The sequence below is a fragment of the Talpa europaea genome, assembly GCF_964194135.1.
Source record: "Talpa europaea genome assembly, chromosome: X".
Classification (NCBI taxonomy): domain Eukaryota; kingdom Metazoa; phylum Chordata; class Mammalia; order Eulipotyphla; family Talpidae; genus Talpa; species Talpa europaea.
This window is the reverse complement of record NC_140081.1, coordinates 85,219,155-85,236,813: the sequence shown is the minus strand read 5'-3', so window position 1 is coordinate 85,236,813 and position 17,659 is coordinate 85,219,155. Positions and strand designations below refer to the sequence as shown.

The following is a 17,659-nucleotide window of genomic DNA, read 5'->3' as shown; positions in this document are numbered from 1 at the left end:
ACAGCGACCTCTCCTCTCATAGGGCACTGTCCTTTGTTAGGCTATAGCCCATAAGCCCCTATTGTGTGGGTATTGTATTGCTATAGCCCTTGGTTTTGGTTTTTGGTCTTTTGGGGCTTTTTGGCAGCTTTCTTGTCTCAGAGCCCAGGCAGGTGGGTGGCTGTTCCATCCTTCCATCTGGCCTCCTGCCCTGTTGCCTCTGACCACCCGTTTCATGAGGACGAAATGATCCTAACCTTAGTGACATCTGCAACATCACTTTTGTCCTGTAATTTAATGAGTGACACCACACAACAATGGACTTGGAACCATCTTAGAATTCTTCCAAGAAACAGAGAGAGAGGATAATGGAGCAGGAAGAAATTTGGGGCTACTTCCTCATGAAAAGGACTGTGACCTCAGCACCTGCTGATTCTCACGTTGGATAGAATATTGTCATTTGATAATGGGGCACCTCTGTGCATTCCCACCGCTGTACTTGAAGAGTCAGAAAACACCGAGGGTGGGATGTGCAGCTCATGTGGCATGGAGAATTGGTGCCCCGTGGCCACGTGTTCAGGCTCGACCAAGGCACTTGGTAAGCCAAGTGCTTCTCAATGGACCAGTGTTTTCAGTGTTTCTCGGGTGGGATTGATCCCTACTGCTTCAGAGTACTCATCTCTGCCATTCTAGCAATATCACTCAATTCCGTGAATGGTGTTTGGAAGTTTCAGTCCTTAGGTTAACATTTTAATCTGTTTAACACATTTTTTCCTGAAAGGAAGGAAGGCCTTCACAAGAAAGAAAAAACTAGAAATGTCTCTAGTATTAAGGAACTTGTGAAAATCAATAAAATGATTTATTTTATATTTGCAAAGCCCAAATTTTTGTACATGTAAATTTTTGCAAATTAATACAAACATAACAATACTGCTCCATATAAACCTTTGTATAAACATTAAAGGAAATATATACATGATTTTTTTTCTTTTGGTGCTTCCAAAGCACAGAAGGTACAAGTCCACCTGAAGACTTTCTGTCATCACACACAAGAATAAATGTCAGGGGTGGGGGTGACCTTAGGTTGCACTTGTAATGTCTCTAGACAAAATAGAAGAGTTGGAGGTAGATCGTTTGGTCCCCTCCCACAGAGAAATAAGTTACCCCAATAGCAGCTTTCTTACTCTTTGATTCAGACTATCCTGAATATTGCATGGTTTAAAAGGCACAACTAGGAACTTTTGAAACTTTGTTCAGCACATGCAAGATGACCGACTGAATTCTGTAGACCTCTTTTTTCTGCAGGACATAGTCAGCACCACCCGTGCCCTGGAAATGCCCAGAACAGCAAAGTTCAAAGAGTGCACCCTTATCACCTGTGGTAGGGGCAGCAGTATTCACTGAATTCAACCTGCTGAATTAATAACATCACCATCACCTTCCTCGACTGGGAAAAGAAACAACAAAACAATAATTGATACTTTCAAAGAAAACTTCTAGGGCAAAAGCCCAGATTTTACTGCCAGAGAATCATAAAATCAAAAACTCCACAGCTTTCTTGTGGTCTCTGGAAGGCAAATCCCGGGACTGAAACGTTCCAGGAAGCTTCAACAACATTCCACTCCATCCTATAGCACAGACAACTTGTCTTTTTTCTCCTTGTTCTTTATGTTAGCATGATGATCTGCTGTTGATGTGATTAACATTGTTGGGAAGATAGTGGGAATCTATTTTTTCTAGTAGCTTCTCAAGATACTGAATTAAGACTCGTCTTTTAAACCTAAAAATAAAGAGATATTATTAACCAAAAGACACTTAAAACACTTAGGATGTGCAAATCACCATGTGGGGTATGAAGTGGAACTGACATTTACATGGAAATAAAAATGTGTCCTCTGGAAAGACAGAGCTTGGCAAATACAATGCTAACCAAGGACTCAAGCCCACCTCAGGCTGGTGAGCCTAGAAGGCGCCATAGATTTGCATGGATGGGGCCTCCCTGGTGGCGCAAGGGGTTAAGCACCACACTATGAAGCAATCTGCAGCCTCTGCAGCACGAGTTCGATCCCCGGCCAGGGAGCAACCCACATGGCACAGCAGACCTCTCCTGGCTTGCCCTCTGCTCCCCTCAGCAGTGTATTTCAGTCAGTCTGCCTGTTCTGCTTCCCACTCTGTCTCTGGTGAATCCTCTCACCCCCCGCATGTCTGGCCTGTACCCCAGCTCTTGTATGCATAAATAAATAAACCTTTTTAAAAAAAGATTTGCATGGATGAATTTGACTCAGAGCATATCAGCCAAAATGCCTCTGGAGACAGCCTTAACCAGGAGGGAAGGCCAGGGTGTGAGAAAACCAAGGCTAAGCCTATTCCTCCCCATGCCCTGCTTTGGCCCACTGCTATAAGCTTCTCTTCACACCCACCTTGCAGCTTCCTTGATGGTAAATTCAACAAACTGTTTCTTGACTGCAAGAGGTCCTTGCACTCCTTCAAGCAAAATGAAAATTCTTTCATACTCTGGAGATATGAAAACAAAACTTCAGAATTTTCAAAAATAATGAATGGGAAATAAAATTCACTCTTCACACATGCTTGGGAATCATTCCTCATGGGTGGAAAGCTAGACATAGTTTGTATTTTAAATACTCAAATCAAGATATCCACACATACATACTAAGGAAATGCTTTAAGCACTAACTTAATGTGGTAGGTTAAATAATGGACCCCAAAGTTATCCTGGCCCCAATCTCTGAAACCCATGAATATGTTATCTTCTATGGCAAAACAAACTTTATTTTGCAGATGTAATTAACTCATATTAAGTCATAGATCTTCAGATGGCAAGTTATCCAACTTTATGCTTGTAGGCTCCATGTAATCACAAATATTCCTGGTCTTGTCATAAGGAGGCAATAGAGTTAGGGTCGGAGAGAAAAGATGGTAAGGATGGGAGCAGAGGTTAGAGAGGAGAAAAGTTGCTAACATTATTGGTTTGGCAGTTGAGGAAGAGGCCATGAGTTAAGGAATGCAGGCAGCCTCTAGAAGCCGGAAAAGCCTGGAAAACAGATTCTTCACAGAATCTCCAGAAGTGATGCTGCCCTGCTAACACCTTCATTTTAGCTGACTGAAAAAAATTTCAGAATTCTGACTTCCACAAATGTAAGATAAAAATTTGTGTTGTTTTAAGTCATGAAATCTGTGGTAACTTGTTACAGCAAAAGGCAACTTACAGTAAGTAGGAGACAAGGAGAGAAACTTGTACTAAGTCTTCTTAGTTAATGCAAGAGGAATTACTTTAAGTGAAAACCCACTACATCCCAAAATATGCTGCAGGAGACAGCTTGAATCTATTCTCAACTGCAGAATGAGAGGATAGGTATTCTTTCACTACTTACTTCGTCCAAATTTTCGAACTTCCTTCATTAACTGATGTTTTATATCAGCATTGATTCCTTGTGCCATAGCAGGAGTTATTTGCAACGTATTTGGCACAGTTCTCAAAGCAGATGTTGCCGAGACTTTCTGTTCATCCGCAGAGACACTGGAGTTTTTGGTTCCTCCTCCAAGTGTACTACTACCAGGTTTGTGAATCAGGCCATCTTTCCTGAGATTAGCGAAGTCGTCAGGCAGGAAATCCAGTTGGTTGGGTGCAATACCATCTCCTGCCATATTCACGGGCTCTGGTGCAGCAGGTTTTGACAAAAAGACATCAGGTGGGATTTGACCATTTTCCATCTTCTCTTCATGGACTTCATGAGTGACAGTAACATCTGGAAATCAAATTGAGAAGCTGAGCTGCCAGGTAGGTGCATGACAGCAGCCCCGCAGGTAGACCCTGGTACTCACCAGCTTTGAAAAAATTACTTCATAAAGCAAAGGGGATGTGGTAGATGAAGTCTGAGACCCTCAAATCGAGCCCAGGAAAGAGAATACAACCCTTTCTGCTCTTCATGGCACTATGAATACATGTGGAAACCAAGGAAGACAAACAGCTCACAAAGATTCTTAGATTTCCTGACTCGGGGTTTCGTAGCCGCTGGTTGTGCTTTACAAGCTGGAAAGCAGCAAGTCCCACTGGGTGTCATGATTTCCGTAATTTACTTATAAAATGTCATGCTTCACTGAGCTTGATGCAGAGTTGATGGCCCCCCTCAACCTCGTTCTCTACCTCAACAACGCTGAGCAAACAGAGCTAGCCATTAGGTTTGAAGGTTCCATAGGCATTCCACCACCGAAGATCCCTGTCAGCATATGATTATCCTCACCCCTCTTCTCTGTCTCAGGATCTCTTTTCACTGCAAGTCTCACAACTCTACTCCTCTTACTCATCCTCCTCTGTGCCAGGAGCTGGGGGTCGGCAGTGAAGAAGACAAACAAGAGCAAACCCTACCCTTACAGAACTTCCATTCTCATGGGGAGGTCAGGCAGCAAAGGCACAACCTGCTAAGCAAGTAGTCTGAATTGTCCTAGGAAAGCAGTGAGTGGTGAGGTGATAGAGAGCAGGAGGGGGAGGCTCCATGGAGCTCATGGTCAGGTGGGGCCCTCCGAGGAGGTGTCCTGTAGGCAGAGTCTACAGGAGGAGAAAGAGCTGGCCCTGTGCACATGGAGATCCAGGCTGCAGTCAGGGCAAGGGAGGGCCCACAGGAAGGGACAAGCAGGGACCATAAAGGATAGAGGCAGGCAGAACAGCAGGGAGACCCAGAGGAGACCCGCTAGCACAGGGTGGCAGGCCCAGGTCGCAGAGCACTTGCAGACTGTGGCTGGGAGTTGGGATTGGGTTATGACTGCACAGGAGGGCTTGAGGGGCTATCGGGATGGACACGGTAGGATCGGATCTCTGTGTCCACATGATCACTCTGGCTGCAGGCAGAAAACGGTTAGGCAGAAGCAAGAATAGGAAGCTGTTATAGTAGTTTGGTAAGAAATGACGGCACCATGGTGGAAAACAGGAATTATATTGATTGTCAAATTGTCTGGACTTGCTGCTAAGAGATTGAAGTGTGAGAAGAATAACAGATACATTAAGGTGACTCAAGTTTTTTCCCCTGAAGCACTGGGTAAATAACAGTGCCAGGAGTGTGCAGGAGCCGGTGCACAACTGCTTGCTGGAGTGGATTGTGTCAGTTTTTCCTGTCTCAAGTTCAACAACCTCATGCTGATAGCTTGGCATTGATAATGTTGACATGATTTCCACGGTGGGAATCTGCAAATACTATAATCCAGGGCTTCTCCATCTCCCTACCCCCATATGCATTAACAGCAGGCTGTTTCCAGCAGATAAAGCTGGTGTCAGCGGCACAGGGCAAAGCTGCAAGTAGAGCTTTCTGGAGAGGGGGAGGTCAGAAGGTCAGATGCAACATATGAAACCTATTGAGTTTTATATGTCTACTAGACACCTAAGCTGAGATACCATGTCACAGTTAAATTTGAGTCTCACATTTGGAGCACACTGTAGTCTAAAGGTATAAATATCCAAACTGTTGAAATGGAAACCTTATTTAAAGTCCCAAGAGCACCTGGGATTACGTAAGGTATGCAGTGAAAAGGAAAGGGTTCAGGACTGAACTGTGGGGTCCTACACTCTTTAGGGTGGAAAGGAGTGGAGAAATCAGGCAAAGAGCATGAAAAGGAGCCCTTATTAAAGGGAAATGCACGAGTTTGTGCTGTCTGGAAACCCAAGAAAGTTTCCATGGAAGAGGGAGTAGACCACTGTGCCAAATGATGCAATGAAGCAAGGCAGCATGCAGCACACTGGGGCCTGGATGAGACCTGTTTCAGTGGATGGAGGAGGCAGAGGTGGGCTACACTGGGCTAAGGCATGAACAGGAGGTAAGGACATAGGCAGCAAGCACACACTCATCCTCTGACCGAGCCATTTCCCCCTATTGCTTTATCCTTCTGATTCTCAAAGCAACTCTAAAGGATTGTGTCTCATTGTGGCCTGACTGGCAAAGCAACATGCTCATATCTCTCCATTTCTTCATCTTGTATTAATGACTATGCAAGGATGGATCTTTATGTGGATCCATGTGTGGTTCTCCTATAGACTGAGATCCTTGAAAAAAAGGTTTATTGTACCTACCACATTGATGATTTAATAATAGTTTACTTAATGAGAAAAGCTAAAGATAAGAGAAATAAATCAAAGGAAAATAAAACTGTTTAGTGTCTTAGTCCTCAAGGAGCCATAAGGCAATCATAGCCACTACTCTATACCTGTATGTACAAGGGTGGGTTTTATGAGTGTTGGATAAGATGGGAACCACAAGCCTGAGAGTGGTCCCTGTCTGCCCATATGGTTAGTTACAGTAGGTGGTGTTTGTGCTTTCCTCAACAGCAGGGACATACTTCGCCTTCTCTTAGATGACACAGGACTGCTGGGTTCTCCAGGACGTTTGATTTTATTTTGTGGCCCTGCTACAAACTCATCCGCTTCATCAATCATCATTCCCTAGAAAACATCAATGAACATAATTCATTAAAGACAAAAATCTAACTATGACAAAATTGCAAGCTTGCCTCATATGCAAATACCATCAAGCATTACTATGTCATCACCAATACGGGTCTTCACCATGGACCAAATTTTCACCATGTCCCACACAGTCTCTGCTTTCAGAGATCACAACTCAATTTTAATCCAGCCTAAGTGGAACAAGGAGGAAACTAAAACGCAAGATGTTGTTCAAGGTCAAACATAGTATACAATTATTATTAATCAGAATGCTTCAGGAATGAGCAACTCTCATCAACCAAAATGGGAATACAGTTTTCACCTGCAATCTGAAAAGAAAGCACTCCTTTGAAACTTTTGTAAAGTGAAATGGCCTAAAGTGATGAAGCAATTACCATTCACTTATATGGAAGAAAATTTTGAGCATTCTAGCCTCAAAAAAATAACCTACCAAATAACGTGTACAACCTAAAACAACACTAACATACAGTAAAAGCAGGAATGACATGACAAGCCTGTAAAAACTAGTTCCCAGGAAAGGACCTTGGAAGGGCTACAGTCACTATTCACTGTTCAGGGTACCTGTTGCCTCTACATTGGCTGTTGCAAAACTCATGCTGAAGACTGTTTTCACTTTTGTCACAAAATCAGAAATCTTTGTGTTTCTTTGTTACTGAAAAAAGGTACTAATTTAGGTCTTCTATAAAAGTAAAGTGGTGCATAACACGAACTTTTGAAAAGCAGGGGATACAAGTACCTGTTTTCACTAAAGCAAAGAAATTCAAAGCGGATTTCTGATTTTACAATAAAGGGTGAAAAGTGAAAAATAGCATTCAGTGTTGGTTTTGCAGCAGCTGATCTAGTGAAAGCATGCACCCCTACAATGAGTGGTACCACCAAGATCCTTCCCTGGAAACTACTTTATACAGGCTGTGTATTTAACCACACCTTCCTACTTTTACTATATGTTAGTGTGGTTTTAGGTTTTATGTGTTATTTGGTATGATTTGGTAGATTATTTTGGGGTCTGAGAATGATTTTCCATATAAATTAATGGGAAATTGCTTCTTTGCTTTAGACCATTTCAGCTCACAAAAGGTTTCACAGAAAAGGTTTCACAGGAGGGCTCTACTTTTGAATAGGAAGGGAAATCTGTAGTAATGTTAGTGATTTGTAAAAGCAAGGTGTCTTAATACAAACTTTTGAAAATCAAGGGGTACCTGTAAACCCACAGTTACCTTTCAGAGTAGGTACAAACCACTTTGTATCAACTCTTGGTAAGGGAAAAAAAAACCCCTTTAGTTGTCCATTTGTATTTAAACTCACCATTAAGAAATATTGATTATCATGGTATAGAATGCTTCATGTATATGGAAAATGTAATTCCCCCAATGGCAAACTCACAGCGATGCAAATATGGTCACCTTGGTGGACAGAAATAAGGGGGCTTTTCATTCTTGGGGTAGATAAAAGATCAGAGTCAGTAGTATAGATTAGCTAAAGCTGTTCTCATTCAAGGATAACCAAAAAATATGAGTCCTCATTATTTGAATAAAATCATGATAAATGCCTTTTCCAAAGCACTTGCTTTTCTCAAAAACTTAACAATACAGAATGGGGAAAATTTAATTATTGAGCATTTCGTGACATGTCAGGCAATGTTCTAAACAACATACATATACTAAGTCAATATTCTACAGGGCTCTATTAGGTGTGATTATTATTCTCAGTGCTATAAATGAGGAAGCCAAAATACAAAAAAAGATGGAGAAAAATTCAAATTAATTAAGGATTGGGCTGAGAGAATACTAGAATACTCAGTCTAGTTTTATTACAGAACAAATTACTATATGGTCTGCACCTTAAGACCAATGAGCTCCTCTAAAAGTAAAAGTAATCCTTACTTATCTTTGTGCTTAAGCGGTTAAATCAGTATATCACACACACACCTCACATTTAGATATTTAGATCTGTAGTAGGACAATCCATATAAAACAATATCACATTCAAGAGGAATATTCATCACTAGATAGTGCACTAGATATCTGAATAACAGAAACAGGAAATAAATGGTGATATCAATATTAAAGAAATTAATGTAGGGGGTAAGAATAAATACTGACTGAAATTGCAAAGATGTGGGATTTTTTTAATATTTTATTTTATATAATTCTGACATCATTTTTCATTTTTGCACAATGTATGCATTTTCATTTGGTTATATTTCCCATACAATTGCACCCCCCCCCTTATTTTGACCCTAGTCCTTCTTCTTCCCGCCCCATCCCCCCCAGATGTGGGATTTTTATTAGCTGTGCCACTCGGGGTGAGATATCTGACTATTATACTGGATGGTCTCACTCATAGCAGGAATTTAGAAGGGACCAGGAAAAAGACTAATTATAATAAAGTAAAAATCAAAATCAACAAGCAACTATAAACCAGAGACACACCACTGGGGGCGGCGGGGAGAGGAAGGATTAGGGTCAAAATAAGGGGGGTGCAATTGTATGGGGACTATAACCAACATGAAAATGCATACATTGCGCAAAAATGAAAAATGTCAGAATTATATAAAATAAAATATTTAAAATAAAAAAGATATCTGACTATTGAGAGGTTTGATTTCCTCTTAAGTGAAACAGTAATGTTCACCTTGCAGAATGGTTGCAAGCATTAAATGTGATCACTTAAAATGTGAGCTATGGGGGGGCCACCCTGGTGGTGCAAGGGTTAAGATGCAACCTATGAAGCTGTCCGCAGCTACTACAGCGCAAGTTTCATTGCCAGCCAGCCAGGGAGCAACCCACATGGTGCAGCAGACTTCTCCTGACTCGCCCGCTGCTCCCCTCAGCAGTGTACTTTGGTCAGTTTGCCTGTTCTGTTCCCTACTCTGTCTCTGGTGAATCCTCTCACCGCCCCCCACCCCACACACACACCTCTGGTCTGTACCCCAGCTCTTGTATGCATAAATAAATAAATCTTTTTTTTAAAAAAGTGAGCTGTGGGGCCTCCCTGGTGGTGCAAGGGGTTAAGATGCAACCTATGAAGCTGTCCGCAGCCATGGCAGCACAAGTTTGATCCCCAGCCAGGGAGCAACCCACAAGGAGCAGCAGACCTCTCCTGTCTCGCCTGCTGCTCCCCTCAGCAGTGTATTTCAGTCAATCTGCCTGTTCTGTTCTGCACTCTGTCTCCGGTGAATCCTCTCACACCCCACACCTCTCCCTGTACCTCAGTTCTTGTATGCATAAATAAATTAATCTTTTTAAAAAATAAAATATGAGCTATGATTAGGTATTCAATAAATGTCAGTTATTATTTTGTTCAACCAACACACTCTTGCATCAGGAGGCTACCACTTTCCATTCACAAACAGCCCTAGAGTTTTATTTTATCTTTTAAATAAACAGGAGAACCTTTGAATTATAGTCATCTCTTCGAGAAGAAAATAATTATAGCAAAATCATCACAATGTACAGACATAGAAAAAGGTATCCTACCTTCTTATCTTGTTTAAATGGATTGCCAAAAGTATGCAGCCTTTTTGGTTGATCTGGATCAATTTCTCGAAGCGGAGAAGCCAACGTCTTTAGATATTCCTGGTAGTTACCCATTTGTGCTACTGGAACACTGTGAAGGGAATCTGGAAAGAAACAGATGCTATGTTGCTGAAGCGCATGATCCTTTTGAAAGGACATGATCACAGACTGCTTTAGTGATGTGTATTTTGGCATCTGAGAGAGTCTAAAATCTCAAATCTAGCATTCTAGGATCTGAAATGATCTCTTTGTTCCACTCATCACTCAGTTCACCATCACTGCTGCTTACAAACTTAAATTACCAGGCTAAGAACAACCGCCTTACCTTTCAAAGCAAGCCTAAGGTTCTTACCATCCAGAGAACCTTGGTTAGTGGGCCTTACTCACCCTCTTGAGATTTTGATTCAATCTACAGGTTCTCTTCCCTAAAAAGTCACCCCCCCACCCCTTCAAAACTTAACGCATAATTTCAGAAGTTGGACAGGATAAAATTTTCTAATTTTAATGGACAACTGATTGTTCTTAAAGTCATCAACATGGAATAAAGGGGAATCGTAAACCACCACCAATTATCCTAGATACTTTCAGTTTCATTCCTTGAGTGTAAATGAGGAAATACTGATTGAATTCATTGGGTGAGTGGTACAATGTCAGGGCATCAATTTCCAAAATCCAAAATCTGAAAGACCTAGTTTCTGTACTTTCCTATTCCCTATTCCTGAGTAAACTATTAAAATGCTTACTCTTAGTTTCCATATTCATAGGGCATCAAAATAATAAGTAGATCATGGGGTGATTCTGAGGCTCAAAAGAGCTAAACATGGGGAGTGTAATACGTCCTGATTAACGCATGCTTCCCTTTAAGCCCAAGAACAATAAACTTGTACTTGGGTACATCTAGAGAGTCCCCAATAATCAGTATTCTGAACATTAAAGTATCACAAAAATAACCTACTCATTATGTAATAAACACCTTCATATAAGTCAGGCTTGACATTTTCCTAATCAACAAAAAGTAATTCTTTGTTCATTTACCTTCATCTTGTCCCACAATAAATTTGTGTGTTTTCAGCAAATTGGATCTCATTCTTGTTAACTGGTCTAAGAGACCTCGGCGTGGAATATCATAAGCATTTCTATATGTCTGCGGATTGAAATTCTGCTTTAAAGGAAACAAATAATTTCAGTTACTCCCGAGGCTTTCCTCTCCGTATTCATGCTCACCCCCTCAGCATCGACGTGACGAGCGCGGTATTCGACACAACGGAGGGCCTGGGGTTTCCCCAGTGGGAAATCTGCCCTCGCTGGCTCTGCCCTGAGTTCTAATCCAGGCCCGGGCGGGAAAGCCACTGGGAAGATGGTTTTCCAGCGTCCCGGGCAACCCCGAGGCCCGAGACTGACACCTGTGGCACCCCCGCGGCCCGCGACTGGGAGCCCGGCCGGGGTCCCGGCCCCGCCAGACGGCCCCGCCGCCCCGGCCTCGCCGCAGCCCCGCCCCGCGAGGACAGCGGGCCCGAGGGCCTCCCAATGCGTTGGGGGGAGGGTTCGGCGGCCGCCTCGCCTATCCTCGCCTCGCCTCGGAGCCGGCGCCTCCTTCCCGGCCGGCCCCGCGCGCGGCTGAGCAAGGCCCGGGGCTGGGGCGCTGGGGCCGGCGGGGTCTGCCCGACGTGCGCCTCCCGGCAGGGACACCACCGGACCCGAGGGCCCCGCTGGGCGGGCCGGCCTTTCTCCCGGCCGCCCCGCCGTCTGGGGCGCTTCACCCACCGCCCTGCCCGGGGATGCCCCCTCAGCCGCGCCCGGCCCTCCTCTCCCGGGGACAGGGTCCCCAGGACGGCCCAAGGCCCTCCCTGCCTCCTGCGGCCACTTCTCCCCTTCATCTTGGGCATTATTCCCCCAAACATAGTTTGTATATTTAATTCCTTATTGGTATCTGATGGCAGAACAATTCCTGAATCGGTCCATTAATAACTCTAAGTCCAAAACATGATGGTAATTATTTAAAAACTAAAGTCCTATGGAAGACATAAACGTATCAGTCAAGTTTAAACAAATACAAACTATTTATGTCACAATTTACCTTGTTTAAAAGCCCTACTTGGAAGCCAGCAAATTCTTTGGTATTCAATTCTGTCAGCCTCGATGGAGTTTCCCCTATGATTTCTTTCAATAATTTTCTAAAATTTTTATTGTGAGTTAAGGACATGCCACCTCCAGAATGATTTTTCACTTTGATTCCAATTTCCTGGGGAGGTTTCTTCCCCACTGATGCTAGTATTCGTTCTGACTCTAGTTTGGTCTAAAATGAAAGTACATAGTATGTTATGGAAAGATCTAAATTATCACTGCCATTTTTCTACTTAAGAAAAATAACACTTTAAGAACCCCACAGAACAATTTTCAATTTCAAATCACAGAAAAATAGGTAACTAAACATTTTCCTGTGTTTCTTTGTACTACCACAGCAAACAGACAGAGGGGGCTAGAAAGATAAATTACAATATAACTTCTCTTTTGTCTAGTGTCAAAATTATGATTGAATCATATCAGAATGGAAATCATGAATAATTACATTCATAGACATTTAAAGAAATATTTTGGTACTGCAAAATTTAGTCTAATTCAACATTTTCATTTAGGTCCCACACATAGTGGTTTTAAGACTGTGTTTATAAATGTAAACTAGAGCTAAAATTCAGATTACATTGATTGGCATTATATCTGAAAAAATTAAACTGCTAATCTCTAATACTGGATCATCCAAAAAAGTCTTAGAGGTAATGTTAAATGCAACAAATATTACTGAGTATATCATTTACAACATGTACTCAGTATATATAATTCTTACAATTACAAAATCCTTTTAATAGACAATATTATATCATACTGATAAATATTGCTTCAGAGTGAGTTGTAGCAATGTATTGGGCATATTTTGTGATTTACATACATCTGAGATGGTTCGAGGAACACTGGTGATATAGAATTATTAAATTAGTAATTAAATTAGTAATTAGAGCTATTATAAATTAGTAATGATCTTTTCTTTTTTGTCTAAAAGATGGAATTCCATCAGTAAGCCCAAAGCAATTTTGAATTTCTTATGGTTTTTTCAGAGGCATTAATTAATCTTCCTTAATATTGGAATTAATTGTTTATTATTTTAAGTAAGGCATGAAGTAAGGAATAAGAGCAAATGAAGAGGAAGTTTCCTTAAATGGTCTGAATGCTCGTTTATAAAACTATACAAGTAATGTGTCCCCGAAGGTCGCCGAACTTGCATGTGTTTCAACTCTGTTCACTATTCTTCCTTGTGGCCATAACCTGCTGACACAGCCTTAAAGGCCTATGGTAAACATCAAATAAAAAGAAAATCAATAGGTCAACCAATAAATAAATAACCAAAACAAAACATTAACAACAACAACAAAAATCTATTAGCAGAGAGGCAAAGAGGTAAGGGGACATTTGGTAGATCAGAAATACAGGTTTGCCTTTACTTTCTTTTGCATTTATGAGCACACTGGACTGGTAGGAGTTGGTAAACTCCGGAGAATGTTTAAGTTTTTGTCAGTTCCTAGCAAGGTGTGTCAGCATTCCAGAACCATCATTTTGGTTCTGTCTTATAAAGGCCAACTTCATAAGCAACTTGAAGTACAGTCACTGCAAATGCTACTACTGTCCCCTGCCTGGGGATGCACTTGTGCATAAGAAGAAAATAAAAGTGTTGCATTAATTTGTCATGTCACATAACACATCTGTATAGCAGTAAAGGTCTAACTTAGCAGTTCTCAAACATTTCCATCCTGCAAGAATGGGCTAGGTAGAGGTGAGAAGTATGATAAGTAGGGGTGAGTGGAGGATGAGGTACTAATAGAGAGGGGCAGGCAAGGGACAAGGTGAATAATGGTGAATGAGGTGGCAGGGGAGAAACAGATGGTGGACAAGAAGAGGGGAGATTGGACTCCGCTCTTCAGGTCCCCTGGGGCCTACCACCCTCCAGTTTGAGGAACACTGGCCCCATCTCCCCCTCTCCAAGAAAAAGCAGATGGATATTTTTGCCTAAAAACTAATTTCAGGCAATTCATTTAATCACACCACACCTCAGTGTGCTGATCTAAAAAGGGGGGATGCTCTAGCCCAATGTGATTTGCAGAGAAACTAGGTTGAGGATAGACACAATGTGACCCATGAGACAATTCTATCAAGCCTCTGCCCCTCTTAGGCCACAAAATATCAACCGGCTTGTGGGTAGAACAAGCTGGCAAGCGAAAGAAGAAATGGCACAGCATCCAATGATACTGACAGACCCTTAACTGCAGTTGAATGGTGAAGCTAGAAGCCATAGAGAATCACATTACTACTAATCCATAAAGTGGAGAAATATAGACACATTTAATTTGAAAAGTTACAATTACACTACAGAATAAGGAAATGCACTTCTGAGGGCAAAGGATTTTTGTTTGTTTGTTTTTACCAATACTACCTGTTGGCTGAGTTTTTTAAGGTAAGAGATAACACTGTAACTAAGTCCACAATCTAAATTATCTGATATCAGATTTGGAGCTCCCATCATCCTTAGTGCTTTCTTTAATGGCTATAAGGAAACAAAATACACAACAGTAAGAATAGAATAAATCTTAAAATACTCAAAGTTCAGTTATAAGGGGCAAAGGGACATGATTCATTTCTTAGAAGTCAAGGTGCTGCACATAAAACCAAACATGGAACATTCAAAAGTGGCAATGAAAACAGCAGAGAAGCAAGAAGCAGAAAGTAAAAAAATCAGAAGAGAGTGGGATAAGAAGAGCAAGTAACAGCAAATTCAAACAGGTCAATTGCTTTCAGTCTTAATTCTCAAGTCATAAAAATCATTTCACTTTGCATTTTGTTGTACACCCCATTCCTGCCCTGGTAAATACGAGCACATCCCAGTTTCTCCTCCCAGTGACTAATGGTACCATTGAAAGCTCTGCCTTTTCACCTCTAGAAACTTGGTTTAAAGTTTGCCACATCCACCTCTGAAATAATTTGGATAATCTTGATTTAGTTTTTGTGGCCAGTTCAAAATCATCATGGATACTTTCCTCAAATTGTAAAAATGAAAATGAGGCCAAGTAATTTTTGACTCTCTTTGAATTCCACCACCAACAGGGTCCCCACTTCATACTGTGTCCGGGACACTTTTTTTTTACAGGCATGAAGTAAACAGAATGTCCTCAGATTTTTTTTTTCCAGAGGGAAATTCCCATATTCACAATTTCTAGAGTTAAAAAGGGAAACTAATATAAAACACGAATCCAGACCTATTTTTCTTATCCCCCAATTATAATTTCATGAGGTTAGTTTTAATAAGAGAAAAATAGAAATGTGTTTTAATGCAAATAACCATGGCAGTTAAAGGAAATAAAAGAAACAGTTTTCTTATGTACTGCCAGGATATCTCCAAGCTCTTACACATAATCTGGGAAGACAATGACGACACAAATATTTATAAATTAATACATAACTATCTTATTTCAGGGGTAAAGTTTTTGGTTCATTGACATTTCTTGTGACAAGAATCATCTCTCATACACTTAATAAATATATACACATAAATACATACTAATAAGTAGTATGGAGGCAGAGTTTTTAAGTAGCCGTCAAAAGCCTGTCGCCACTTCAGATTTGGCTTAAGCTTGTGAACTTTAAACAAGTCATCTGTAAGAGAAAACCAAATAAAATATTATATTATTCCAGCCCCAAATTCTAACATCTAAATCAGGCCACCCATATCACTTCCTAGACATCTCAAGTTTTCATTGTATTAGTTGCACCTTTCACTGGAATTGATTTGATTATCACTTTTGGTGGTTGTACTATTTATCAACATTATATACAGTACTTTTCTAGAAAATGAAATACATATTTCTCTTCCATCTATGAAGCTACATAAACTAGAATATTAAAACACTGACTCTGATCCATGTGAAATATTTTTCTGACCTGTTAAATATTGGTAACATTCATATTGGTCATTTTCACCTGAGTGGGAATCCATGGTCTCTGGTAGATGGAATATTTCTTTTATTTAAATAGAGGGTCTTATACTTTTTGCTGAAAGGTCAAGGTAAGATACTCTACAAAATATACGGACACAAAAGCTAAGTCTCTATTCTGTAGGCAATGATGACAAGCTCTAAATTATGTTTTGGATCAGCCTGTATTTGTTTAGCTAGATACTCCCCCCTCTTTGATTTCTTTGATTTCAGCCTCAGGCATTTTAAGACAGACCTCAGATCTCTCAAATACTAAGCTAACAATTCGGTGATGGCACTAGTAAAAGCAAATGGAAATGTTACGTTGAAGTTTTAAATTCTGTACAACTAAATATGTTTCTTGTGTAGCAATTATATTAACATAACTGGAGATGTTTTCCTTAAATAAGCAGATAGTCCCTATCTTTTCACATTTAATTATTTTAATGACCTAAATACATTACACATAAGACATGAAAATTTCCAAAATATCACTTATTTCCTCCGAGGGTAGGAAAATTTTTTTCTAATGTAATAATTCAAAATTATTTCATATTTCACAATATGAAGTTATTCTCATTGTGAATATTCAATATGAACGTGCCACACTTACTATAAATATCAAAGATATTATAAATTGAGTTTCTATTTTGCTTCCTTAGGCTTTATTGGCTTTATCAAAAAAAATATGGTTACTTCCAGAGACAAAACCATCCCTATACCATATGCATAATTTCTCTGTAAGTAGGACTCTTGAAATTCTGAATTACTTTACAGAAAACAACTATATATTTTCTTCCTTGTACTGCTATAATAAATTATTCACTCCTGCTGAAACTAATTTCAATGAATTTAGAGAGTCATAAAGTGTAGATTTTTTGCAAGACCTAGCAAGAACAAAGAAAAACAGATCTGAACAGATTTCAGGCTCATTGTAGCATGCAGGTCCTTTGAAGACAAATCATATCTTGGCAATAAGGAACAAGAGACTTTGGAAATATCCTGTTATGCTGTGCTGTGTCTTTATGGGGAGTCTTTTGGGAATTAGGCAGATTTTTAAATACCACAAGACTGAGGAGACATTTAGATATAGAAATATTCAATAATCATAATCAATAATAATATTTCTAACAATGCCAATTGCGATGACTCCACTTTTCCACCCACAATCAGTCTAATTAATTCTTGCTGGATTTTATGTAAACAAATGAAGAAGGCAGAAAGAACATCTTCCACAGTCGAGATTAAGGGTAGAGAGCAATTAGGGTGCACTGTTTTAGTCACCATCTCTGGAGCTCAGAAAATAATTTTTACCGTATTAGATCTCCATTCACGTGGAGCCTCTGGGGTGGTGCAGTAGAGGTGTCAATAAACGAGCTGATCAACATCTGAGAGTTGAGGAGATGAGTGTAGCATGAGAGTAAAATGACACTGCCAACACCTCACACACCATCGATATTTTCTCTAGTTCCTTTCTCATTTCTGCTTCAAAGAGGAAGACCTGGGTTTGAGTCCAAGCTCAGCCACATCCTTAGCTGAGGGAGCTTAGAGAAATCACCTTTATTAGCCTCCATTTCATTTATAAATAGGGTTTCATGATAATTGCCTTACCACACAGGATTTTCCTGAGGAACTAGATCATGTATGTGAAAACAGTGCAAAATGAAAAAACA

At 40.5% G+C, this 17,659-nt stretch overlaps 1 protein-coding gene across 5 annotated transcripts in view; it reads right to left on the bottom strand.

Annotated features, from left to right (window-relative positions):
- Positions 1-1,650: 1,650 nt before the first annotated feature.
- The window catches only part of LOC311187128 (integrator complex subunit 6-like), a gene marked incomplete at both ends in the record, with an annotated part of 53,286 nt that continues 37,277 nt past the window's right edge, over positions 1,651-17,659 (bottom strand). For 2 of the 5 annotated variants that reach the window (XM_084258391.1, XM_084258392.1), the window contains 9 exons: positions 1,651-1,759; positions 2,400-2,493; positions 3,372-3,746; positions 6,193-6,427; positions 9,931-10,073; positions 11,005-11,128; positions 12,047-12,265; positions 14,453-14,563; positions 15,575-15,669. In XM_084258391.1, coding sequence (XP_084114517.1) covers positions 1,651-1,759; positions 2,400-2,493; positions 3,372-3,746; positions 6,193-6,427; positions 9,931-10,073; positions 11,005-11,128; positions 12,047-12,265; positions 14,453-14,563; positions 15,575-15,669 — 1,505 coding nt within the window. The remainder of the gene's footprint in view (positions 1,760-2,399; positions 2,494-3,371; positions 3,747-6,192; positions 6,428-9,930; positions 10,074-11,004; positions 11,129-12,046; positions 12,266-14,452; positions 14,564-15,574; positions 15,670-17,659) is intronic. The other 3 variants (XM_084258393.1, XM_084258395.1, XM_084258394.1) reach the window with 3 other exon arrangements.